Genomic DNA, 26792 nt, shown 5'->3' on the forward strand with positions numbered 1-26792 from the left:
TCGGATCGAAGTGGACCGGAGTCGGGTCGAAGCGGACCGGAGTCGGATCGAAGTGGACCGGAGTCGGGTCTAATCGGATCGAAGTGGACCGGAGTCGGGTCGAAGCGGACCGGAGTCGGATCGAAGTGGACCGGAGTCGGGTCTAAGCGGATCGAAGCAGACCGGAGTCGGATCGATGTGAATCCAGCCTAAATCTCATGGTTTTACGTTCCTGTCAGAAACTGATTGCTGTTGAAGTTGTCGGCTCATTTTGAGAAATTATTTTCTGTCAGTTCGACCATCATCCTAACTCTTGTTTCCCACCGGGTCTCTGTAAAGTAACTGAAGTTACTCTGATCTCACTCGGCTGTGAGTTCTTGCTCCACGTTAAAATGTGTAGAAATATTTTAATCAAGCAGAAATAAGAAACTCTAGTAAAAACTAAACCACCCACATTTACCTAGCTCTTTAAGCAGGGAGCCGTTCTCCGACTTCCACCTCTCCTTTTTCTTGCTGGTGCCATGCTTCCTTCTCTCTTTCCTTTTATCCTTCACTCCATCCTGCTTCCTCTTTTCTGCCTTCTGGGTTTTCTCTGCAGGGAGACAGAAGACGGGCTCAGGTTAGGGATTTAGCTGATCTACTCAGTTTAAGGTAGATTTAGCTGGAAAGTAGCAGCCTGGGGAACCGAATCATTCCAGGTTGAAGTGAAGCTGCACACTCATCAGAATCTGGTTTCCTTTTCTGTCGGCGTTTGATTTGTCAAGTAGAGCCTCGTTTACATCTGGGAGAAGCGACGCATTAACTGCTGTGTCTGAGCCGTCAGCCCTGGGCGACAAAAATGCTCCTTCTGCACCAACATTGTGAAAATATTTTAGTTATTGTCCATTTGTGGCCTTTGGATTATTTTGTGTGGCAATTCAAGAATGGCACAAATTTGGCCATCCAACATTTAACATTTTCCTTTTAAGAAGATTTAAATTCGCCACAGAAAATAAACTAAAAAGTTACAAACCGAATTTTTCTTGAGTTTGCATTATTATTATTATTAATATTATTATTGTTGTTGTTGTTGTTACTGTTATTAGTCATGCCAAAACCATCCATTACATTTGTCTAAATACAGCAAATGTAAGAAATGTTTTACTTTTGTTGCTGAGATTAAAATAAAAACATTGTATAGCTTAAAAAATGCTAAATACAAAGTTGAATAACTGTAAATATAAAGATGAATGTAAAATATTACATGTGCAGGTGAAGAATTTTTGCATTTTTACATGAAAAAAAAGTAAAATTTTGGCCCTGATTACTTTCTGCTTGGGGGTTTTGGACCTCGATGCAAAAGTTTGGACACCCCTTTATTACAATATTTTAACTTCTTTAATTAGGACAAAAACAATAAGCAGAGGAGAATTAAGCCCTTATTTATAATATAATATATACAATTTAAACATGTTAATGTTAAAGGGGCAGTTTTATCTGTTTTCCATGTGACATTTCACAGAACAATCAAATAACTGTTACTTGACATAAAAATGCTTTATATATATCAAATAGATGCGCCGTCTCTTTAAGAAGCTCCTGTTCTTTTACAGCAGCGCTCCTCCATTATGCCGTTATTAGAGCATTTCAGTGAGGAGCAGCTCGTATGATTAGCTCTGCAGACATTTAGCTCCACCAGGTTTCTGCTGACTGCTGCTGCCGCTAGTTTGGAGGGGTGGAGTGGGGGATTGGTTTCCATGGAGACGAAAGGATTTGCAACACTTCAGGCATGTTTCTGGTGAGGGAACAATAGCATACCCTCACTTTAGTACATTTCACTGATTTGCCAATAAAGTGGCTTAGAGTTTTATTTAGTCTGTTAAAACGTTTCTTAATGAAGAGTCACTGTTTAACACATTAAACAGTGTGTTAAATTCATGCACATTTTAATAAGTTGTGAATCTTAGAAAAATGAATGGACCTTTCTAACTGAATCCTATATCTGCTTTTTCTGCTGTGCAAACCCAAAGTTTCAGTTAAAGCTGATAAACGATGTTCTCTCTGCGTCGTCATGGCTCCGACTGTAAAACACAATAACACGGCGAGAAAAGCTTGTTGCAAGTTCTCACTATGTGACAAGTTATTCATGTTTGTTCTGTGTAAAGTTCATTTGTTCCAGAAAATTAAATTAATAATTAGCAACAAAAGGGACAGAATCATTTTCTTTCAATCATAAAATATATTTTTTTGCAGTCTACTGTATTATTGAGAGAGGAATCAGTCGTTGAGCTCCACATGGAGCAGAAACACATGGGGATGTTTGCAGCCACAGCGTGGAGGGAAACGATGTGGAAACGCGCTGTCGCCCTCGCAGAGCGCCGCCATGTTTCCCTCGTTCCCTGGCTGCGGCGGCCAGTTCACCGGTTCTGCCTCCAGGATCCATCCGTGAGCGGCTCAGAGAAGTCAGACATTTTCCAAAGGACAGAAATCTAATCAGTGTAAGGTGTGGATTTTATATGGACTTATATGTAAATTGTCTGCCATGTAACACTTTGTGTACACAAGTTTTTTCCTCCAAATCTCAGCTTCCTTTTGTTTCTCCACTTCTGACTCCTAATCAGTCGTTTACGGTTTGACTTACCCTGATTACATCACTAGATGGCGTCGCCGTTTGACCCAGTTACTACAGATAAAAACAGCGACACGCTGCAATGCCATGGATTTCATAACACTGTGAGACGGATGTATTAAATGTTTTTAGGTACAGAGTGAAAGCACAGCAGCTTTTAAATGTAAATGGTTTTGTTGTCAGTGGCTCCTTACAGACAACGTGTCTATCAGGATGTTTAGACAAGTCTCAACATCCAAACCTCCATAAATACCAACTATCAAAGTGAAGTTTTTCTCTGTATGTGAAGAGTTGTTCTGTTTTTGGGTTTTTTCTGTCCAGATGGAGGAAAGTTATTGTTAAATACTGGAGAGTGTAAATCCTGCTGCTGCTTCAAGGTCACTCTGAACTTGAGTGAAGGTTTCAGGTGAATGCTGTTTTATTTTTACTAAATGATTGGGAATCGCTGCAGGTACGTCCACCAAATCTCTCCTGGTTCAGCAGAAACATAAAATAATCTGGAAAACCTGCAGAGTTAACTCCCGGGAATCTCCCAGGAAACAGTTTTTTTGTTAAAAAGATCACAATCTTCCAATCTCCAACATGTTCCTCTGCTCTTCCTAATCTGATCTTGTTCTTTTAGAAAAGGAGGAAAACTAATTTTGGGCTTTTCAAGGGCAGCTGAAGGCGCCGCTGCAGAGTGTAGAAAGTTTCCCCTGCAGGTTGTAATCTCTGCACAAATCCAAGCATCAGCAGTAAACGCCCCCAGCGCCCCCCCCCCCCCCCCTATCCAAAAAAAAAAAAAGTGCCTTTTCTGATTCTCTTTTGTCCGTTCTCTCGCCTCTCGCCTCTGCAGCATCATCCTTCCTTCTCTTGTTTAGAGGTAGAAACGGCACCGGGGGGTTTATCTCTGAAGTGTGTGATTAATTTTCTGTTTTTGCGGCGCGTGCAGCCATTGTGGCGCATTTCTTACCTGAGCTCATTAGTGCATTGAAAGTTGTTTTCCTCCTTCCTGCCTGAACTTCATTACTTTTCCCTCCACAGTCTCTTTTCTTCCTCATTACCTTCCTTGCCCTCGCCATCCTCCTCTTCGCTGTATTTTTAAAACTCGTACTTTTCCACTTGCTAAAAGCGGATCAGAGGCCGATACGAACCACTGTCAGCTTGTCACCGGCGGCTCTGAGCTGGAATATAAATGTGGAGCGCTTTCTGAATAACAATAACTCCTCCAGTCTGCGTCTGCACAAATTTAACAGGAACACGCCGAGTCGAAAACATCCTGTGCTTCAATGAGCAACTGCTCCGAAACGATTAATCGTGATAAATCGATCAATGAAATAATCGTCAACTAATTTAGTAATTAATCATCAACTGGAGTACAGACTCAAACACTGAGTAGAAAATCAGGCAAACTGGACAAGATGTAAACATTTTCATGATGGTCGGTAAATCTGTTTGACCAGAACTTCTGAAATGACACTTTCAGCTTTTTTGGTTCAAATTCTGTTAAAAAATGAAATAATTTTTATTAAGCACCTTTTGCTATCCAATTAATAATTGGTTAATTACATAAACAGATCAGCTCCACACTGTATGGATGTGAAGGTTTGAGTTTTTCACATGTTGATGTTTGAAGGATTTTTAGCTACAACTGTTCACTAAACGATGTTATCGCAGTTTAGGCAATAAAATGTTTATTTTCTTGTTTAAAAAAGAAATTAAATTGTTTATTTTCATCTTGATTTGCTAATTCTCCACATACACAAAGGTAAATAATTTTTTTTAACTGTTTAAAAGCTTTGAAACACTGAAGTATTCAGCTCATTGATTGGTATTTGATCTAAATGTTTTATGTTTGAGTCGGAGCTGCAGGGACTTTTCTCTGCCCAGCCGTTTGCCTTATAGCGGTTCTGCCTCCTGTTAGCATGTCGCTAACTCTGAACGGTTAGCGACATGCTAACCATTCAGAGCGTGACTCATGCAACCCCAACATGAGGCAGCCTGGCCGAGTGTGGATGATGGACGGGGCAGCATGAGAGACACGCAGGAGGTCAAAGGTCAACTGTTCTGATTTGAGCAGGTGAGAGGAGAGATGTGGAAACAAAAGATCCACTCGGAAACTGATTTTAAAGACGTGTTGCATCTTATTGTTTACATCTGGAAGTTTTGCGCGTGTCCAACGCTGCTGAAGTAGAACCACTAGCTAAATGAAACCTGGAGCTGTAAGGATTATTAAGTTAGTGCAGTGAATAATAAGCATATTAAGCATTAGCTACCACTGCTATTAGCTAAGCTAACACAGCAGGTAGTAGATTAGCTACTTTAAACCCCCGCTCTACTGATGGTCTGTCAGAGTTGGTGTTGACGTCACCTCTTTTATTTTTAACGGAACCGAAATAGAATTCCACAGCACATCTACATGTTAAGATTGTCATAGTCAAGCTAGCATAACTGAGCTACTTTCCTCGTGCTATTTTTTCTTTACCTTCTCTGGCGGTCGTAGTGTTGACATATGGCATCAAAGCACTGCGTCTATTTTTCTTTTATGTATCAGGCGAACATTTCAGATTTGGCGTGTTATGTTGACAACTTAACAGCTAAAACCAATGCTACTCATGGTTAGCGAGCAGCTTCATGCTGCTGATCTCCAGTGTTTGGTCAGCTGGTTTTGCTGCTTTATGTCCTGTACAATGGCTGCTGGACACGACAAGACTTTAGTTGTTGACTCATCATCCAGAAACCACTTGCTGCATTTTGGTTGGCTGTGCAGGAGGCTCCACTAATGCTTTTCAAAGATGTACGGTTGTATAATTGTGCATCTGTTTGCAGCCATTTTAATGTGCGAGTGTAAACGTTGAGTTGGGGGTGTGGCCAGCAGCAGCTTGTTTGGATTTAAAGTGACAGAGACCCTAAAACTGCTCAGAATAGGCAGAACTGATAATTTACTGTAAAACATGAACGTTTTGTATATTTTGTATCGGCCGTAGATCTAACCTAACCTGCTCATCTTTCAGATTCCCATCCTGCTCCGATTGGTGGAAACATTTATTTTGCTAAAATATTAGTTATGGTTTTATTTCATCGCTGGATACTGATGCATCTATCGGTTTGTGTGAAAGAACAAACAAGCTAAAGAACCGTCTTTTTCTTGCCAAAATAAAACTGCAAAGAGGAAAATAAATACTAGGAGGATTCTGCAAATGAGAGAAAATCACAGCAACAGATGGAGGAGAAAAATAATTAGAGGATGAGAGAAGAAAACAGGAGGGGAAAGATGGTGAGTTACATGACAAATCATTCTATCAGACAAGCTCATTCTTCACTCTGCTGCTCTTTATCACAACACACACACACACACACACACACACACACACACACATACACACACACACCAGCTATTGGCTCTAATCTAACTCCTGTGGCAGTGTGAATAGATATGGCTGTTTAGTGCCAGCAGCTCCTGCTACCTGATGGCAGCAATCTGCTGAGTCAGCAGCTCTGGAAGAGAGTGTGTGTGTGTGTGTGTCTGTGTGTGTGCGTATGTGAGTGTGTGTGTGTGTGTGAGAGAGTGTGTGTGTGTGTGTGTGTGTGTGTGTGTGTGTGTGTGTGTGTGTGTGTGTGTGTGTGTGTGTGAGTGTGTGTGTGTGTGTGTGTGTGTGTGTGTGAGTGTGTGTGTGTGTGTGTGTGGGTGTGTGTGTGTGTGTGTCTGTGTGTGTGAGTGTGTGTGAGTGTGTGCGTATGTGAGTGTGTGTCTGTGTGTGTGAGAGTGTGAGGGTGTGTGTGTGTGTGTGTGTGCCTTTGGGAGTGAGCTCCTGAGCGACACAAAGGGGGGGAGAGTAAAAGTGTTTGTATTTGATTTAATTGAGCGTGTAGATGTGCGCCGCCCTCCTGGAGGATGAAGAGCGCCGCAGACGAAAGTTCACCGTCGTTACCGTTTAGTGGGGTTGCCATGACAACAAGCTTTCGCCCATGTCAGTGGCGGGTCGCGACTCGTCCAGCTGAAGAGGCTCCACATCACCAAACAGCCGTCATTCAGCAGGCGCAGTAAATAATAATAAAAATATGATAAAATATGTTTCATGTAACGACAAAATGGTCGTTACTCGACTTCCTGTTGGATTTTAACGAATCGTTCAGAAGCCGGTGGGTTTCTCTGGAGCTTTTCATCGAATTCATTCTGTTTTCACCACAGACACTCGTCCTCCTCCACTTCAAATATCATTATTGTAATTATTAAGTTTAAAACTTCCAGCTGCGTCTCACTGGGCCAGATGGGCAAATATAAATGGATCTGTTTGATGATTTTAATATCTGGGATTGATTGAGTTTTCCAGTGTTGATCATTTTGATCCTAAAGCAGTAAAACTAATTTTATTTTCCGTTTCTTGTCATTTTCAGTCTCATGATTCACGTTTCTTTCATAGGTTAGTAAACTCTTTGCTTCCATCAGCTTCTATAATCGATCGATGTCGACCATAGATGCATCACTGCAGGCGGTGAACTAATCAATCTCCCAATCAGATTTTTAACAAATTGACTATATTTAATATCCGTTTCCTGCTTTGTGCCAAAATGAATCCAGGGGCCAAAATTAAAACCCAAAAATATGACTGAGTTTTTCTCCTTTAGCTGCAAAACAGTAAATGAAACATGTAATGTTTTACGTTTTAATGAAAGTTTTCAGTCACTTAGCATTTAGGTTCATTATTTTCTACGGACGCTCTGATCAGTTTTTGCTGCCGATCACCGATCAAATGCCATGTTAGATTCGATGTGTATCAATCAACACATCAAATCGTGCTTTGGGGTGTCGTGCTTCACCCCCAGGTGATTCTCCACCGTACCTCACAAACGTCCCCAATCGGTTAAAGTTCCTCACTTCCGCAGTGAGAAGGAAACAGGAGAGCAGCTGCAGGCCGAGGAGGGAGATGCAGGTGATTGATCACCGATCGATCACCGATCATACGCTTTTTAACGGAAATCAGCTGATTATGATCGGTGGCCGATCGATCAGCACAGCTCTGCTATTTTCCTGTCTTTTAAGTCTATAAATGTTTTTAATTTATTCCCAGTACTGAAAAGACAAACTTTGCTGTTTTTAGCCAAATGTAGTGGATGGGTGGCCCAAGTCAATAGATGTGAGATAAAAATAAAAGCAAGAGCAATCTGTTGTATTTTACAGTTTCAGTTTAAGAAAAAGTAAAAAACTTTCCATTATAAAAACAAAGGAATCGGAGAAGTGCTGGAAGGCCACACAGAATCCAACCAGGGGCCACAAACGGCCCCGGGCCGCACTTTGAACACCCCTGATCTAAACCTTTACAATCATGTTTGTTTGTTTAAGAGAAATAAAATATCAGGCAATGTTCCTGGTGTCTATAGCGTGATTCTGTTGTGGAAACTCACTTCATCACGAGGAAAAGCACATTCAGATAATCACGCTGGCTTCGGCTCTCACCTGCAGCCGTTTCCTCCTCCAGCAGCTGGATCTGCAGGTGGAAGATTTTCTCCTGCAGGTCGCAGAGCGTCAGCTTCATCTTCTCCCGCCGGGTCACCATGTAGCACAGGTTACGCACCTGGAGCACATTTAAAGGCACAGTCACCCTTTTTCTACCACGGACGGCTCATCTATAAAAACACTGTAAGACAATAGATTGGTAGAATTTTCTGCTTCAATTCAACAAGGCAAAAGCAAGCAGCTTATAACTGCATATGTGATTTTATTTCTTGTTTTTTATGACAAAAACAAACGAAGTAAACAGCTGCTTGTTTCGCGCTGCAGGTGAATTTTCACTGACAAAAGATTCAAGCAAATTAAACTAAATATGACACAAAGTTTCTGTTTTTACTGATCAGGTTTTTATTTTCATTTTAAAGCAAAACATCCAGTGATTTTTATCCAGAAGTCGACTTGATGCCCAACATTTCCTGTTTCTAGAAAAAATGTAGAACAATTTAATATTCCTCATAAAAGTGCAAAAAGGTGGATCCATTTTTACTGTTTCATTGAAAATACAGTTTTTTCTCTAATTGTGTTTTTTTTTATAACAATTGGCTAAAAATAAACTGCAGAAGGTGAAGAAATAATTTGGATTTCTGTCTTTGCTGATATTAATGTCATTTCAGACAAACGTGGATGATTCAGATTTTTAATATTAGGAAATAAGTAGCGACACCAAAAATGATTCAAGTTTAATAAAATCCATATTTTACAACTGAATATAGACCTTTTTAAGAAACTGATGTTAATGATGCATAAGTGATCAACATGTCGATCTGCCAACATAAATCAGTTTTTAAAAACCAACTAAGCTTCCTGCTCCTGTTCTGAGTGACTGCGAGCATGTGGTGGTTTTTCCGACTCGTTTCAGCAGGAATCCTGACGCCGTCATGGCTGCATGTTTCTGGCTGCAGGTCAGAACCGGAGGCTGAATTATCGCGTTTCGGTTGAGCTCATGCAGACGTTCAGAGGATCTGTTGCTGCTTTGCTTCAGCAGGAAATGAGAAACGAATCCAAACTAATGGAGACAATCAGAAACGGAGCCAAACATGGAAAAAATGATTTCTGGAGTTTGTCAGCAGCTCCACAATAATTATTTTATGGGTTGATTTAATTATTACAGAGCATCACTAAATACAGGCACTTTAAACAGTTATGATTGTTTAGTTATTTGTTTAGTACAGAGAGAATTAAACTGGAGTAAATTCAACATTTTAATATTATTCTGGCCAGTATAAACAGAAATGGATCGTATGAGTTTACATTGCTGATACAGATCGATCTTTGATCTCTGATCGGGTTTATCCGGGTATTGTTTTGTCCAAACAGCCGAGGGGCGCCGCAGGGTCACGCTCTATCTGCCGGTCCGGACGGATCCAGTCCACAGAAACACACCGCAGATAAAAATAGCTCCCAACTGGGACACAATGTGCAGAGCCTGGCTTTGATTAGGACACAGAGCGAGTGCCGATTCACATCCAGCAGAGGAGAAACGGAGCGAGAGGAAAGAAGAGAGTCTCTGTTTTCATTCAGGAATGATAGAAACAAGCTAAGCTAACCATGCTAGCAGTTAGCAGGAAATAAAGCTGGTTAAATCCCAGAGACCGCTGGCTGTTTGAGGAGATTTAAACTGCAATTAAAAACTCTGATCCATCAGTCGGAGCAGCCAGGATCATTGGATCACTTCCTGGTTCAACAGGAAGTTCATACCTGGGCTGGAGAAGAAGAGCAAAGAAAACAGGAAGGAAAAATATCGCCAGCCAGTCGTGCAATTTTTTGTAGGTTGTATAGAAATGTTTTCCATAAAATCACAGATTTGATTTTTATTCCTATTTTACAAACAGGTTAAAAACAAACTGAGAAATGATTCTGATTATCAGACAAACTGGATGCAGACGCGTTCCTAATCACTGTCTGTTGTTTACGCTTCTGCAAACCAGCTAATAAATCTTTATATTCAGAAGTTTCTGTCTTGAGTAGAAATATAAGCAAAAAGTAACTAATTATATTTAAAGAAAGGAAATAAAAAAGCTAAGAAAGACTTTCTGTGTTTTTCTGTCAATTGATTTGAGCCTCTGAGTTTCCAGTATATCGACTAACAACCAGCATCGACTGCTCACACACACACACACACACACACACAGAGAGAGAGACACACACACACACAGTACTGTGAGTAAGTAGGCAGCTACAGATCAGTATTATTGATGTGTAGCTCATTTTTTTATTTATTTCTAAATTAATTTTTTTTATAAATTTTTTATAAATGCTGGCAAGACTCTAATTATCTCTGTGTTTTTAGGCAACACCAAAGTTCCCAGATTGATCGGCAATAAATGATTCCTTACTGAAATAAAGAATCATTTATGCTGATGCATAATTAAAGTACAATGCAGAACTACTAATAATTTCATATTGTCTTGGGTAAAAATAAGGATTGAAACAAACAGATTTGGGTGGAAGCAGCTGATGAGTAACAGACTCAACAATGAACCAGAAAACTTCTTTAGCCAAACATCCACCAAACCCAACAAACGACTTTATAAACTCTGGTGTAAATGACACCACAGTTAAATATCACTAGTATTAATATGTATTCCTTAGATAAATTGTCAGTTTATGACAGATTTGGTCAGCTTCAGTATTTCTACTTAAATCAGGATGAGTGTTAATCTTGTTTCCCTTTAATCAGCAGCAGAGGGAGTTTTTAATCTGACCTGAAGCTGAGCAACAAAATCAGACGTAATGCAAATTAAAAATAAACATTTGGCCCTAATATGAGACATACGCATGAAAAAGGATTAAGGGCATGTAGAAAATAAAGGAGGGCATTAGGGAGCGAGGAGAAGTGGACTGAAGGAGAAGAGAGGATGGAGAAGAGGCAGCGAGGGAGAAGGGAGGAAACGGGGAAAGTGGGTCAGAGCAGCGAAGGATTCAGCCGACTGAAGCTTCATGAAGCTGATGTGCAGAAACACACAGCCGCCAGATAATCAAGCCCACACTCCAAAGTCTATCACTTATGCACAAACACACACAAACTACATGATTTATTAGCTCCTGCTGCTGTCGCCTTAGCCCCGCCCACCTGGGGGATCCATGGCAACATCGCCCACCAATCAGAGAGCAGATGTTCAGCTTCGGCCTCTTGTCTCCATGTGCCGTTTCCCTCATTACTGGGGCTTAAAATATTTGTTTTGCTCCAAAGTGAAAACCTTTAATGTGTTTAAAGCCTGAATGTTCACACACACACACACACACACACACACACACACACACACACACACACACACACAGGTGTGTTTTAATGAAGCACTCTGTGGATGTGCCATGTTGGATCACAGCAGATTAGCTTCTATCTGACTGACGTTTTGAAACCAACATAAAAATAAAAGCCTCCACGCATCAGCAGACGTAAACCTGCAGACAGAACTGGAGGCGAGTCCGTTTGTGGAAGAGCCTGCAGTTCTGAGCTAAATCATTTTTCCTTTACAAATTACTGATTCTTGCATTTTTGTCATTATGGACACAGAAACTTCTCATATGTGACGACGCTGGAGCGCAAAAGACGATTCTTCATAATTTAGTGAAGTGCGCCGAAGCAAAGGGAAAAATGACGTAGAAAAACTCAGCTACTCATTTTCTCCTTTCTTTCTCGCGCTCTGCGTCGGCTACGCTACACACAGACTTGTTGCCATATCAACTGACACAGCACTGCTGATATTTCAGGATTCAACTCCAAAAAACGCTCAGACGTTTCTAAAAGAACAGAACATTCAGCTGGTTACAGTTTTGTTTGCTAAATGTTTATTTTACAATTATTAATAAGTTCTTGCTGTGGTAGATTAGCTACTGCTGCTATTAGCTAAGCTAAATTAGCTAGCCGACCACCGCTGCATTAAGTACCTGCTCACCTGTCAGAGTTGGTGTTTAGTTTATTGTCTAACTGAACTGAAACACAGAATCCCACAGCTCATCTACATGTCAGGCTAGCATAACTAGCCTACTGCCCTCTCCCTTGATATTTTTCTTAAAACTTCTTCCTGACCTTATCTAGTTATTGTAGCGTTGACAATTAGTAGCAAATCACTGCGTTTCTTTTTCTTTTATATATCATGGATACATTTGAGATTTAGCGTGTTATAAATCTCATAACGGATAAAACCAATGCTAGTCATCATTAGCAGGCCGTCACGCTGCAACGGGTCCACATGTTCAAGATCAGACAAATTTTAATATTAGGTTAGCTGCAAAATGAAGCTTCCAAACGCCCCTAAACCTAATAACCTTCAGCTATAAACATGAATCCCCTCTGCTAGCATGTTGTGCCTTCATATTTCAACTTCCCAAGCCGCATTTTCTTTTGAATGTTTTAATGTGGTTTATAAAAGATCCACAAATAGGCAAATCTTCCATGAATAACCGAACCGTGAAACGTTAACGATTCTCTGCATTTCCCTCTGGCCTGGAAACACAGGGATGGACGGCTGCAATAAAAACTCACGATGGCAATAAAATACCTTGAATCTGTTTGGTGACTTCAAGGGTTTTCAAGGACTGAAATAAAAGTGACATTAACTTCCATCGCACATGAAACAGTGGGAGCCTTTGGAGCATGTGCAAAGGTCTCAAAGTGAGGCAGTGGATTATTGTCCTGGACAGATCGTAGCTGAGGGGCGTCGGCACGGCTTAGTCAGAGGATTTGACTGGACCACATCGGCCTCAAATTTGCAGAACGGCCCCAGGCTTTGCTGCCAGAGCTCCAAGAAAGTGATTTCAATAACACACACCGACACACACCGACACTGCATCCCACCAGCATCACGAAGGCAAACAGGATCCAAATGCTGCTGCGGTGACCAATCCATGCTCTTCGTTTCCAGGCAGTGTTGCTCTCATCTGCATCCTTTAACCTGGTAATAAATGATGACCTGTCATGCTAACTGATGGTGTTTAAACCTCTACAGACTTTGATAACAGCAGAAACAAAACGGAGCCTGTTGAACTCCTCAGGACAGTAAGACTTGATTCATTAACTTCTTTCTTTGTAGTATCGTCTTTATAAATCAGGAGCAGATGAAAGGTGTGCACACGCTGCATGAACACACTCAGACATCCTGCTGAAGGAATCCAGAGAGGAAGTCTGGATTTCTGCCAAAACAATAAACTCTGCATAAACCTTGTGACACAAACTCTCCTCTTCTCGCCCCTTTCATTCCTAAAGAATCACACAGGCTTTTATGCAGTTTTCTTTTTCAACGTGAACTAATCCTCTTGCTGCTTTCTGAATTAATTTCCTTCCCTCTCCTCTCTCTCACCTGTCTTACTTCTCTTTCCTCCTTATAAAGTCTTCATGCTCAGTCCGTGTCGAGATGGAGGGCATTTGCACACAGACTCATTAAAATGCAGAGAAAGTGTGTGGAGACATCTAATAGTAAATATTTAAAAGCTCGAATCCCAGTGATGAAAACCTCATTACTCCTAAGAACTCATCCTCATTGGACTGAGGTTTTACTGGGCCAACCCTTTCATGTCCGCAAACAAAACAGGATTTGTGGAAGGATTAAATTGTCTCCAAAAATCTCAGTTGACAATGAAACCAGACGGCGTGGATTGGCTGTGTGCATGCAGAACGCGTAAACCCTGACAGGATTAAAGAAGAGGCTTGTATGAGCATCTGGAAGTTTCCAGACACGCTTCTTTAAAGAACCGATTGTTGTGCAAGACGAGAACAAAATCCTTTCTCTGCAGGTGAGGTTTGCACAAAACTAGTCCACACTGTAATCTGAATTTCAATAAGGAGGCTTAATGCCAAGTACTGTAATAATGAAATTACACTTTTATTTCTTTTAAAAACTGAACTGCATTTTCTGAAAGCGCTAAGTAAAGTAAAATAACAAGAGGAGCTGCTGAACATCTGAAACCAGATACTTCCATTTGCTAAATCCCAGAATAATACGAGAGATTTTATTAAAACTTTGAAGATTACTGCAGCATTCAGTTTTCAGGGAAAGCCCAGATGACGACGCCTGAAGCGTCTGGTTCATTCACAACACTGAAAATGTGGATGTTTTCAGGAAACGTCACAAGAAATGACATCAAAATGTGAACAAAGTTCATCCCAAATGCCGGACGGTGCCGCGTTCATCTCAAACAATTATGAAAAAACTGAAAACATGTCGAGTTCAGGAAGAAAACGGGTTCTGTGTCCCAGAGAGGATTCCTGTTCTGGTGAAATGTGACTAAAATCCAGAACAAAAGTAAGAGATGCAGCGGAGATGCTAGTTTATGCTAACTGGTCCCATAGAGATCCAGCCCGCTTCCTGCTGGAGGCCAAAAAGCAATTTGCTACAATGACTAGCATTGGTTTTAGCTGTTAAGTTGTGAACATAACGCGCTAAATCTTAAATGTACACCTGATATATGAAAGAAAGATGGACGCAGAGCTGTGATACTGAAAACACAACTAGGTAACAAGATCAGGAAAAAGGTTGAATAAAAAAATAGCAAGGGAGAGGGAGGTAGCTCAGTTATGCTAGCTTGACTATGACAACCTTAACATGTAGATGTGCTGCAGGATTAGTTTCTGTTCAGTTAAAAAACTAACAAAAAGCCCTAAACAGGAACTCTGACAGATAATCAGTAGAGCAGGTGTTTAAATTAACTAATTAACCACCACTGTGTTAGCTTAGCTAATAGCAGCTGTAGTTAATCTTTCACCACTGTGTTAGCTTAGCTAATAGCAGCTGTAGTTAATCTTTCACCACTGTGTTAGCTTAGCCGAGCAACACCTGGTTAGTTACGTTTGAACCATAATAAATGAAACGTTGACCAACATATTTGATGGTGATTTTGGCACCAATAAAGCCCTTTGAACTGCCTGTCGGCTGGAATGTGCTGTACAGATAAACTTGATTGATTGGTTTATTGATTTATCCACACAGCTGTTTCTCACTGGTTGTTTTAACTTTTTCTCTCAAACTGAAAAGTGGCTTCAGGAAAATCCCAACAGATCCTCAGTTTTACGACACCAACACCAAAGTTTCCTTCTGCATGGTGTTTGTTGAATTCAGTCATTTTCTTGGCTGAAATATTGCAGAGAAAGTTTTTCAGACTCATTCGGCAGCAGAAGGGCTCCACACAGCGAGGTGTAAAGCCTAATTAGCTGAGTTTTATTACGTGATCGGTGAGGGGTAAGCGGACGTCTCAGGAATGTGTTTGCAGAAGCTCAGCGAGCTCAACAGGGAGGTTTCATTCCTAATGGCTCCAGAGGCTGGCTTAGATAATATTACAGCATGAGGAACATCATCAAAAAGCTTTTTGGAGTGAAAACTTCATTTGGGAAGTGATGCGTTTACTGGCAGCAGCGGTGAAAACTCAGCTGACTGTAATCTTTGCAACCTTTCCAATTAACTTCAATTTATTGTGCTTTGGATTTACACACTGAAGACAAGCTGCAGTTTTACACTAAACCCACAAAAACACAAAGTCAGGCTGGTAAACACTTAAAAACAGATCTGAAGAGTCAGTCGGATTAAAAGATGGCAGTAAACACACACACACACACACACACACACACACACACACACACACACACACACACACACACACACACACACGTGTAAAATATGCCATCATGCTACAATAAGACGACCTGAAACACAAAACTGAAATAGTATATTTAGCAAAGTTCATTACGAGGAGAAAAATCTTTTCCAATAAATAATGTTGTCTAATAAAAGCTTCATTTAGTAACTTTTAAGCTCCTCATATTCCAGCAAATAATCATCAGCTTCCCAGAACTGCCTTTAGAAAACAGCCATAAACGGCTGCGGCTCCCTGGCAACACTTGTATTTCAACTGGAGACAGTTGCACTGGAATAAGGCGCATGTCGGTAATTTATCGGTTAGTTTGTGTTCTTAGCTTTTAAAGCATCTTGCTTTGATGCGTGTAAGAGTCTGCCTTTGTTTATGGGATCTAAAGTGGTCATCTGGTATCGATTCAAAGCCTGAAACCGACACAGTTTGGACAGCGATTAAACGCTGCACTTTAAAAATTAAATAAAAACTACAAGTTTGATTCTGATCCCGAATGGCCGTCTCACTTTTAGCATCAGTCATTTCACCAACAGGCCTGGAGCCAAAACACCAAACGAGTTCAGAACAACAGCGACGCCTCGATGGTCTAATCTGAGACAGAGCAACAACACTAAATATGAAACTTTAAGCTAGGGCTGAACAATAAGTCAATAACAATATATGTGATCAATATCAGTAAGCAGAATATTTAACCGCACAGCATTCTGGGAGATGTAGGCAGAGGAAAGGCCTTAGCCGCTCAGCAAGCTAAGCTAATCAGATTTTTTTTCCGCGGCCGTTCACACTTCCAGATAAACGTTCTGCAGCGTGAACGGGGAAACAACCTGAACGTGTCCCACATGCGCAGTAGAGGGCGCAATAACATCAGCATCCTCGTTGTTCTGCCGACCGCCATAACAAGAAGAAGTGCTCAGTGTTTGGAAGTAAACATGGAGGCTAACGGTGGAGCTTAGCTACACGTTGTCCGACCGGAGCAGCAAGTTAACAACTTCATCCTCGTTTTAAAGGAGGATCATTGCTGCTGATTTTCTTCCTGCTTGTGCATCAGAAGGCAGAATAGTGACTTTTGTCGAGTATCGGTGACGTTCAGGTCTGATGAATGCTACCTAGACGTTGTGAATCGGACAAGTATCGGATACCCAAGTGGCCCGAGTCGCATTTGAAAAGAATCGGACCTGTTCTGTTCAGACTGTCATGAAAAGATCGGATACCGGACGCATTACGGCCAAAAGATTGGAATTGGGTCACTTCAGGGTGCAGTGTGAACGCAGCCTGACTCACTCACTCTCTGTTACCTAGCAACAACCTGCTGGGTAGCATGTGGTTGCCTAGCAACAACCAACTGAGTACCGTTACAGGAAAACCTTTTATCTGCCATCGTCAGTGGTTAAGCTAACTAGTATTAGCATTCAGGACAAGCTGTGCTAGCTGCAAGAGATGAGCAGCGTCACACAAAGAATGATTGACAGCGCTAAGACCCGCCTCCTGGCTCTGATTGGTTGTTTCTGGGAAATTCATTTTTATCTGTTTCATAAACTGTTACCACATGGTGACAGTTACAAACTGCAGTTTTAAAAGATGAAATCATCTGAAAAACACTTTTTACTCCCTGAATATTCAGATGAACTCTGCAGAAAGCCTTTCAATTTTTAGGAAAACTCTTGGAGTGGACGGGCTCAGATATTACATTGGACCGTAGGGGGCGCCGCTTGACGTCAGGCCCAGTGAAGAGACATTTTATGCTGAGCCGTGTCAGCTGGAGCGTTTCTGAGACCTTTCTGTAAAATATTAAAAGCCTGGGTCAACCAGGAGGGGGGTCCTTCTGTCTGCCCCATTACTTATTGATGCAGCGCTGTCTGTGTGTAACTTAGCTACTGAGCCTGTGTGTGTGTGTGTGTGTGTGAGACTCCAAGAGCTGGTCAATAAATGGTTAATAAACGGAAACGCGTCAAAACAATAAAACCCAAAACAGATCAACTTTAGAGCTCATATTATATTCCTAACGACATATTTATGTTAACACATCTCAGTTTTCATGCATGATTATTGTATGGCAGGCCATCTGTGTCGAACATGTGTGTGTGTGTGTGTGTGTGTGTGCGCGCTCTGCTGCCATGTTGCTCCTATTGTCTTTTCAAAGTGATGTGAATTCAAGGTTTAACTTCCAGTGAATTATTTATCTCTGCAGCAGCCTTGGCACCTGCACCGGCCAAGGGTCTGAAAATATGTACCCCACACACACACACACACACACACACACACACACACACACACACACCTCACATCTATGTTTGCACGCACACAGAGTACAACACACTGCAGAATTATAGAGCCGGAGCGGCTATAAATATTTATGCGTCTCTTGCCTCATATTTATTTCATATCAGAGGGGCAACAGGATCGGGAGGGGGGGTTAGTGGGACATGAAAGAATCCTGAAGTTTTCTGTTTAACAAATTGGGATTTGAAGAAGCAGCTGGTAAAATGGGCCGTGGAGTGAGGTGCCGCGGCCGTCCACCACACTGTCTGGGTGAAACGTCGCCCGCTCTGCCCTTTCACCAAAACAGAAGCTGGTGGGAGGAAATGTCAGGAAATATCACCGTGACTCAGAATGCAAGAGGAAAAGGCGACAGTTTGAAGGCTGACGTCTCTGTAGAGGAACCTCCTGAAATCCTGCAGGATCAGGAAACGGGATCAGTTTGGAAGTAACTAGTTTAATCTACTACCGTAACTTTTTATTTCAAAAAGTTTACACGCTGTACTTTTTACTTGAGTAAAATTTCTGGATTTTCTCCCAGTGAATGAGAATCAAACAGGTTTTAACCAGAAATCCTTCAGACTCAAACCTGCAGCTTCTGTTCAGACATTTTTTATTGAAAGAAACTGATTTAGAAACATTTTATTTTACCTGATTTTGTTATTTATTCTAGGTTTGTATTCTAATCTTTCTGATGATGCATTTTTTAAATGACCAAAACCACAAACAGAAAAACAAACACCTGGTAAAAGTGAACAGGTTGTCAGAGCGACAGCAGGAGGGATAAAGAAATCCAGATTCACTGTCAGAATTAGTCGGGTTGCACTTTTCAAAGTGGGCGGAGCCACGAGACGGTTAGGGGCGTGGCCAAACGTTAAGATGGGGGCAAGCTGTGAACGTAACACTAAACGTTTAACGTATGTCTGATATATTAAAGAACGGGACGCAGTGCTCTGGTAGCGATTATCAACACGACGAGAACCAGGCAACAGGAAAAGGTTTTAACTGGAAGGAAACGGCGAGTCAGAGGAAAGTAGCTCAGTTATGCTAGCTTGACTTTGACAACCTTAACATGTAGATGTGCTGCAGGATTCAATGTGTTTCAGTTCAACTAAAAAAGGCGACACGTCGTTTTGCCCTCTAGTGCTGCGAGAACTTTCCACACAGTAAAAATGCCCGTGTTGAATTAACACCCAAAGTGTCTATATGTGTCCAAGTCAGCTGGTGTTAAAGTAACACTTTTGAAAGTGTTAAAAGATTGACACCCATTTTTTTGTTAAACGTTGGTCTGTAATACTGAAATGGGTTTAAGAAAAGTTAAACTTTCCATTTCTGTGTATTGTTTTGAATATTTTCCACTGGATTTGATTGATATCGACACCTTGTGGGTCAATTATTTACTTTACACCACATTATGTTTTGTGATCAACACTACACTGGTGTTACTTTTAATATATTTTCACACCAACACCGTTGTAATGTTAATGTGACACTCTATTGTTGAATTTAACACCAGCTGACTTGTTGTTAATTCAACACTGGCATTTTTACTGTGCAGATGTAAATAATAATAATAATAATATATGAACTCCACCTCATAAAGGAAAACAAGGTTTGCTGTATGAGCCAGCTCTCCCTCTGTGCTCTGAGTGGCATCATTAAGCGTTTGTGATCTCTCCTTGTAACCTGGAAGGCGGCTCTGTGACCTTGTGGCACAGCAGTATCAAAGGCGTGAGCCAAAGGATCAGCTCTCTGTGCATTTTGTCGCCTCAGGGTTCGGTTCCACGCAGCATTTGAAGCAGCAGAGGTTCTCAACAGGCGGCTCCTGGCAGAGCAAACGGAGCTGCAGGCTACGCGACGCAGCAGAGCCTGTTCTCGCCTTCAGCTCCCAGACCGAGGCAGCGCGACGAGAAAGCAGATCAAAGACACCAGCCTTCTCGCTTCACCACTGACATTTTGAAGTTAGGTGAAGCTTAATCATTTAAACTGCAGGTTGACTTCGACAAAGAGCCGGGCTGAGGCCTGCAGGTGAGTTCTGGAGATCAGGAGCACTTCAAACAGCTTTGTCTTCTTTTTACTTAAATTAAACATGCGGAGCTTTGCATAAACGTTCCTGGAACGTTTTCACTTTTTGCTTTATGCAACGTCTGAAACCAAAGTAATCCAAAGAGCCGTTTAGCTCTCAATCCATCTACACAAAAGCTGACCTTCAGCACTTGGTCAGCTGTTTTTCCCTCTGTTCGCTGTACAATGGCTGCTGAAAGAGTTTTGTTCTCCAGTTAGCACTTAATTAATTACTAAATCAGTTGATTAATCATGATTAAACCGATTAATCGTTTCAGCTTCAGAGCATCTTGAAAGCCAAGCAGCTGTGAACAACTTCATGTTGGACTAAATGTGAAAAGGATTCGGAGTAAACGTTTATCTGGACATTATTTCGTGCTTTACAGAGTCAGGACTTCATGAAAGGGGCGTCAGCTTCAGCGCTTGGGGAAGTTCCAGCATGTCACCGTTTTATTTGCAGAGACGGAGCAGTCGGTGTTCTGCCGGAGGATTTTTCAGCTCTATATATCTTGTACTGCAATAATCCTGAGGTTTTCCAACTTGTGGAGAGAATCTCTGGAGAATCCACCTGCAGACGTGAACATTTGCTGAACTCCTGCAGCGGAGAGGCTGTAAGCTCTCACTGTACGAGTTTATTTAGAAAACAGCTTATTATGCCGAGCACAGACTGCGTCCCTCAGGAGGTCACATTACACTTCGCTTCACATCTGGAGTGAATCTGAACCCACTTCCCGGTCAGTCCTGAGCGTACGACAGAGACCTGGTGAAACCATTAATCCGCCTGTTGAATGTTGAGATATAAGAGTCGCTATTGACTACACAGAAAAAGCAACTGGTTTTGGACGTCTCTGAGTAACTTGAAGCAAGTTGGAAAGGATTAGCAGCCTGGAGAGGAAGGCCTGCGGGCCAGGCTTAGCGTTGGGAGCCAGGTTGATGCTGGTCCAACAGGGAGCGCCGTCTGCTGCAGGACTCGCTCCGTCTGGCCCGCAGTAACAACCTCAGCTGCGCTGCGTGGAAGAACCGCATGGCTCTGCGGCCGGCGGAGATCATCTGGTTCGCACCGCGGGTTTAGAGCCGACCCGGCATTTAGGTGAAGCGTCAGCACAGCGGAGAGCATCGGGTGACGGATCAGAGGGTTTCCAAACCGCCGTCCTCTTTCTGACCCCAGCTGGCGTTGCGTAACAGCAGAGGTGGTCCGATGCCAGGCGAGCGGCCGGGCGAGCGTACAACGACCGGGTCGACGGGTTTGCTTCAGCATGTTCGGAAAAAACCAGCAAAGATGATCCGAATGACGAATCCTGAAGGTCCTTGGAGCCAGCTGGCCAATAGAGAGAGGTTCTAACTTCTGGTGCATTTTATTCTTGGAATGAGTTAACAGCTCCTTAAAAACCGACGGTCAACGCTCCTTTTGTTCCTGCACACACTGCAGAAACCAAACCTTTTTAGTTTCTAGAACAAATATCTTAGTTCACTTGATTTAAGACAAAACTAACTTACAAGCAACAAACAGGAGTTTGCTTTCAGTCAATAATTCCTTCTTACTGATGAAAATGTTCCAATTTCACTGGCAGATTATTTCATTTACACCAAGACGTTTTCCCATGTTGTAAATGAAACAACCTGCCAGTGAAGCTGAACTTTGTCATCAATATTCAGGAATTATTGGCTGAAAACATTCAGTCGTTTATAAATATAAATATTTATAAGCTTATAAATATTTCTCTCAAGACACTGAGCAAAATGTGAAGCCAGGAATGTCACGATAAATGTTGCAAGGCGATAAATTGTCCCAGAAGTTATTGCGATAAATGATGATATTGTTGTTTTGAGACATTTTCCAGTAAAATAATGATAATAATGGTAAAACATATTCTCAAAGATCAACCAACTTTAAATCCTAATGAACATTTAACACTGGAACCAGAAGACATTTTAAATAAAACCACAAAGACAAAAGGCTGTTTGGCCCAAAACTCCAGACTGGAAACTTTTATCATCCAGTTTCTGGTAGAAAGAGAAAAATGAAAAATCATGCAAATAGAAACTATTGAGCTTGTTTTAATTTATCATTTGATTAATTTACATATTGTTTATTGTGTCAGGCCTGTGTGAGATGAAAATCAATAAACTTTTCTGAACCCGACAGGAATCGGTGTAAGTCCACTAATCCTGTTCAACAGAGTAGAAAAAAGTTTTATTTCTGGTCTTTTTGGCTCCAGATGTATTTTAATTAACTTTATCTCCTGTTTTTCCATCTCCAGCTTGAACATGCTGAAGTTTTCCAGACGGTCTCGCTTGGCCTCCAGACTTCGTCTGTTCTCTTCGAACAGAAGCACCAGGGGAGTTTTGTGGAAAGCAAACAAGCTGTGAAATTGTAACCTGCTGCCAAGGCTGCAGCAGCTTTCTTCCCTCTGAACACGGTGTACCAACAAAGATTACCTGCTGCTTCCAAACAGACGTCTGAAAGCTCAACGCAGATTTCCTTCTCGCCCCTCAGTGGACTCCATGATTACCTCTTTATATACTTCATAACGCCGCCTTTTCTCTGGTTTTTACCGTTTGTTGGACGTCAAACAGGTCGGAAGAGGGAGAAGGAGCCGATTAGCTGAAATAATGAAAACATCTCCTTGCTCTGCGTTTCATTAGTTTGCTCTTCTCCTGCCGGGTCGAGTTTGATGAAAAGTATTTATGGAATGAGAGCAGAGGGCCGGACACGGAGCGGCGCCTGCCAGCAGCCGGAACCGGTACTGGAACCGGAACCGGTACTGGAACCGGCACCGGAACCGGTACTGGAACCGGAACCGGTACTGGTACCGGCACCGGCGGCGGAAAGGAGAGACGGCCGTTACCGATATGAAAATATACAGTCATAGGTTCAGGTTTTCATTTTAGTTTAGATTCATTGTCATTTTTTGTCTAATTCAGTTCATTTTAATTAATTTTTAATGTTTGTTAGTTTTTATTAGTAATTTTATTTTTTTCATGCTTTGGTTCATTTTTAGGTGAAGATTTCAAAAAGGTCAAATTATTGTGATGGTGGAAACATCGATTGTGTAATAAATAAGCAACAGAATTATTTTCAAAATATTTATTCAATTATTGTTAAACAACTTTTACTGACGTCATTTTGTGGACGAGCGACTGCAGCGTGACAAACTGCTTGTGAAGGAAAAAATAATTTCACTTCATTTCAAAAGACTAAAGAATAATTTCAGGATGTTTTGGAATGTAGTTTCATTTAGCCCACATTCATTACCATTCTAATTTATTTTAGATTATCAGTTTCAGTTTTTACTACTTAGTTTTAGTTGATAATAAATGATAATCTTGGACAAGACAAAGACTCTTTCACACCTGCTTTCCTACTGAATCATCGTTCTGGCCTTCAGGTCTTCTTCACCCTCCATTCAGGTTTCAGCAGGTCAAATTTAAGACTTTTCAAGACTCTTAATGCCACCTTGAATTCAATTTAAGTGAAAAATATTGGAGTTGATTAGGGGAACTTGCTGGCTTGGCAACAGAACTGAACCAGTGGCAAAAACATTGTCCAGCCAACTGGTGATACAATTACACTTAGCCATGATGAATGCAAAGAAAGCTAACTAGCAAGCGAGCTAGCAAAGGTGAATTATCAGCTAGTTACTGATCAACCCACAGAACGCTATGAAGATGTCTGAAGTCTCAAACGTCTGCCTGAAGAGACAAGATTACATAATCTCGCAACAACAAAATGTAAGACCTGTGATTAGCATATTTAAGGCCAACTTGAACTGAATTTAATAACATTTTATTGATTTAAGGCCTTTTAAGGACTTTTTAAGGATGTCTGGGTTAGCAACAGAAGATATCCAGTGACGATAATGATCATCATCCAGCCAAATGCAGATCTGTTCCCATGACACACAAAAAAGCTAGCTAGCTAGTTAGCCAGGGTGTATTAGCAGCTAGTTAGCGGTAGCCTCAACAGCCTTGAATCGCAGAACACAATAAAGATGTCAGAATGCAGCTCAAACTTTTGCCTGACAGAAAAACTAAATATACCAGATTAAATAGTCCTGCATTGACAAAATATGACGCTTATTTAAGGTCAACTTACATTTTTTAAATTAATTTAAGACATTTTAAGGCCTGCACCAAATAAAATCTAAATTAGTGCAAAAATGTTTGTTCTCTGTAAAAATAAAATGAAATAATCAATGACAGCAATAAGTGTATTTGTGAGATAACTTTCAATGTGATTCTAAAAGTTAATACTGTGCTTCACTTTAGCTCCACCAAGCTGGAAATGCTGCAAAAATGTATTAAAATTATCCAACATAAAAGTATTTACTGCAGAAACCTGCCCTCTCTGACTTCATCGAAGCACAAGTTAGATTTTCATTATTGCTGTATTCACTGGAAAATTAAACCTCAGTCAATAAATTTCTTGGCTGGTTATTACATACCTCTGAGGAATATAAACACATTTTTCTTCTTCATGGCTGCTTTCCAGTCCAACAAAACAAATCAAAGTTTATGTTTAATATTCTCACGCTGGCCTTTAGTATTTGACACTTTTGGCTCTGATTTGCTCTCATTGCTGCTTTGGGCTGCATTGTTCAGACACCAATTGTAACCACCATTGTTCTGTTACGGGGTGATGGTTGGAAAGTCCTTTTGTTTAATTGTCTTGCTCAGAATGTGTATAAAAATATCTCCACCAGTATCAGACCCAAAGGTGTTCATGTTTCTTCAGAAATTAGTAATCTAAAAGTAATTTAAACACCAAAAGTCAAAACTTTTACATTCTTATGTGGTGGGTCTGCGCCACAGCAAAGGGAAAAATAACAGAGAAAAACCGTTGAGTACAAATCTAAACCGCTCGAATTCTTCTTTTCTCACTCTGGTTCGGCTACGCTACACCCAGACTGGTTGCCATGGCAACCGACAACAACACATCTTTATGTGTCAGGACTCAACACCAAAAAAATGCTAGCTATGCTAAGCTAACACAGCGGTGGTAGACTAGCTACCACTTCTATTAGCTAAGCTAACACAGCGGTGGTAGCCTAGCTACCGCTGCTACTAGCTAAACTAACACAGCGGTGGTAGGCTGGCTAATTTAAACTCCTGCTCTACTCATGATCTGTTGGAGGTTTTTGTTTAGGTTGCCTTTTAAAAATGTTTTAAGCTAAACCAAAACACACTGAATTCCACAGCACCACCTACACGTTAAGGTTGTCATAGTCAAGCTAGCATAATTGGCCTACTCCCCTGCCCTGATCATCTTTTTTAACTAAAACTTTTTCCTGATCTTATCTGGTTGTCGTATTTTTGGCAATTATTAGCAAAGCTCAGCATCACTTTTTCTTTTATATGAGAGGTTTAAGATTTACTACCTTATGTTGACAACTTAAGAGCTAAAATCAATGCTAGCCATGGTTAGCAAGCAGCCTTTTCCTGCGTGACGCCCCGTTGCAACATGTCTGTACCAGTGGAGCAGAAAGATGATAATAAAAGCAGCTTTCTCTATCCAATCACTGTGCTTCACACGGCTTTCACCTGTTGCATACTGATCAGATGAATAATGTGGTGATAAGGAGCAAGACTTTTTCTGGGCAACACTCAGGAGGGGAGTGAGAAACGGAGAAAGCTCAGCAGTGCATTAGGGAGCGCGCGGTGCAATTCGTTCCATTGGCAGCACTTCAAAGAGGAAGAGGAGGCAGATAATCCGCCCGACGTTAGCCCCCCGGATCCTCCGGCACCGACACACATTTATTCACAGCGGCAGCAGGACAGACGGTTCAGCCGGCGGGTTCTGATCGGGTCGGCGTCCCGGGATGCCAAATGGTGGCATGGAGGAGATTTTTCAATTTGACAGAAAACCCTGAGACGACTGGAATATTTTCTTCACACAAACACAACAGCAGAAGGTCGAGCTTGAAAACACTGCAACATTTCTAACAACTGTCGAGAATAAAGGCTGAAACCACGAGATGAGAACGACGGTGGGTCCCTGTACACAGGAGGAAGGAGGACATACGGCCAAAATCTCAATACCAAAAACAAGGAACTTCCTGAGTTTGAAAATTTCAGATTGAAAAAAATCTGAAATTTTGATTTTAATCTCAAAAAAATTTCTAGGAGAAACAAAGAAATTTCCCTAAATTCTAAAAAAAAAAATTAAGAAAATTTCTGAGTTTGAAAAGTCAAAAGTTTGAAACAAAATTTCTGATTATTAGAGGTTAGTATTAAAATTGCTGAGTTCTTTTTCTTCAGTGGCTCCAGTGACAGAAACAGAGGCAAAGTTCATAGATGTATTAAAGGACGAGGCCTGAAGAAGACAGATGAAGTGTAAGGAAGTTCGTCCAGCTCATCGACAGCCAGCAGCGGCGAGCTGACAAAACGCGGCCGAGTCCAGATCAATCCTGCCAGCAGCACCGAGAATCGATGCAGCTTTCTCAGACCGCGAGAAGGAAGCAACGCAGAGCCGCATTAACACAAACATGCTTTAAAATAACCAAATCAGCAGAAACATTACCGATTATAAATACAAAAGATCTGACATTTTACCTTAATTATGTTTATTGGTAAAGTAAAAATGAGTAACATGTCAGTAATTATCTGTACCATGATGTCGGACATCGTTGTTCTGTCGCCGTCTCATCTGTCATGAATACCAACTCAAATCTAAGTTTTTAACATTATGAATTAAATGTAAGACCTGTAACGCAGCAAAGGTACTACACACACACACACACACACACAAATATGCAGCAAACACTGCTGTATATATATATATATATATATATATATATATATATATATATA

At 41.2% G+C, this 26792-nt stretch overlaps 1 protein-coding gene across 1 annotated transcript in view; it reads right to left on the minus strand.

The window, feature by feature from the left end:
- jade2 (jade family PHD finger 2) overlaps window positions 1–26792 on the minus strand; it is a gene marked incomplete at its 5' end in the record, with an annotated part of 113351 nt that overhangs the window by 9565 nt on the left and 76994 nt on the right. The window contains 2 exons of the mRNA XM_015058918.1: window positions 440–571; window positions 8025–8142. Coding sequence (XP_014914404.1) covers window positions 440–571; window positions 8025–8142 — 250 coding nt within the window. The remainder of the gene's footprint in view (window positions 1–439; window positions 572–8024; window positions 8143–26792) is intronic.

This window comes from Poecilia latipinna, unplaced genomic scaffold (assembly GCF_001443285.1).
Source record: "Poecilia latipinna isolate Pla-1442-1.1 unplaced genomic scaffold, P_latipinna-1.0 Scaffold1585, whole genome shotgun sequence".
NCBI classification, from domain to species: domain Eukaryota; kingdom Metazoa; phylum Chordata; class Actinopteri; order Cyprinodontiformes; family Poeciliidae; genus Poecilia; species Poecilia latipinna.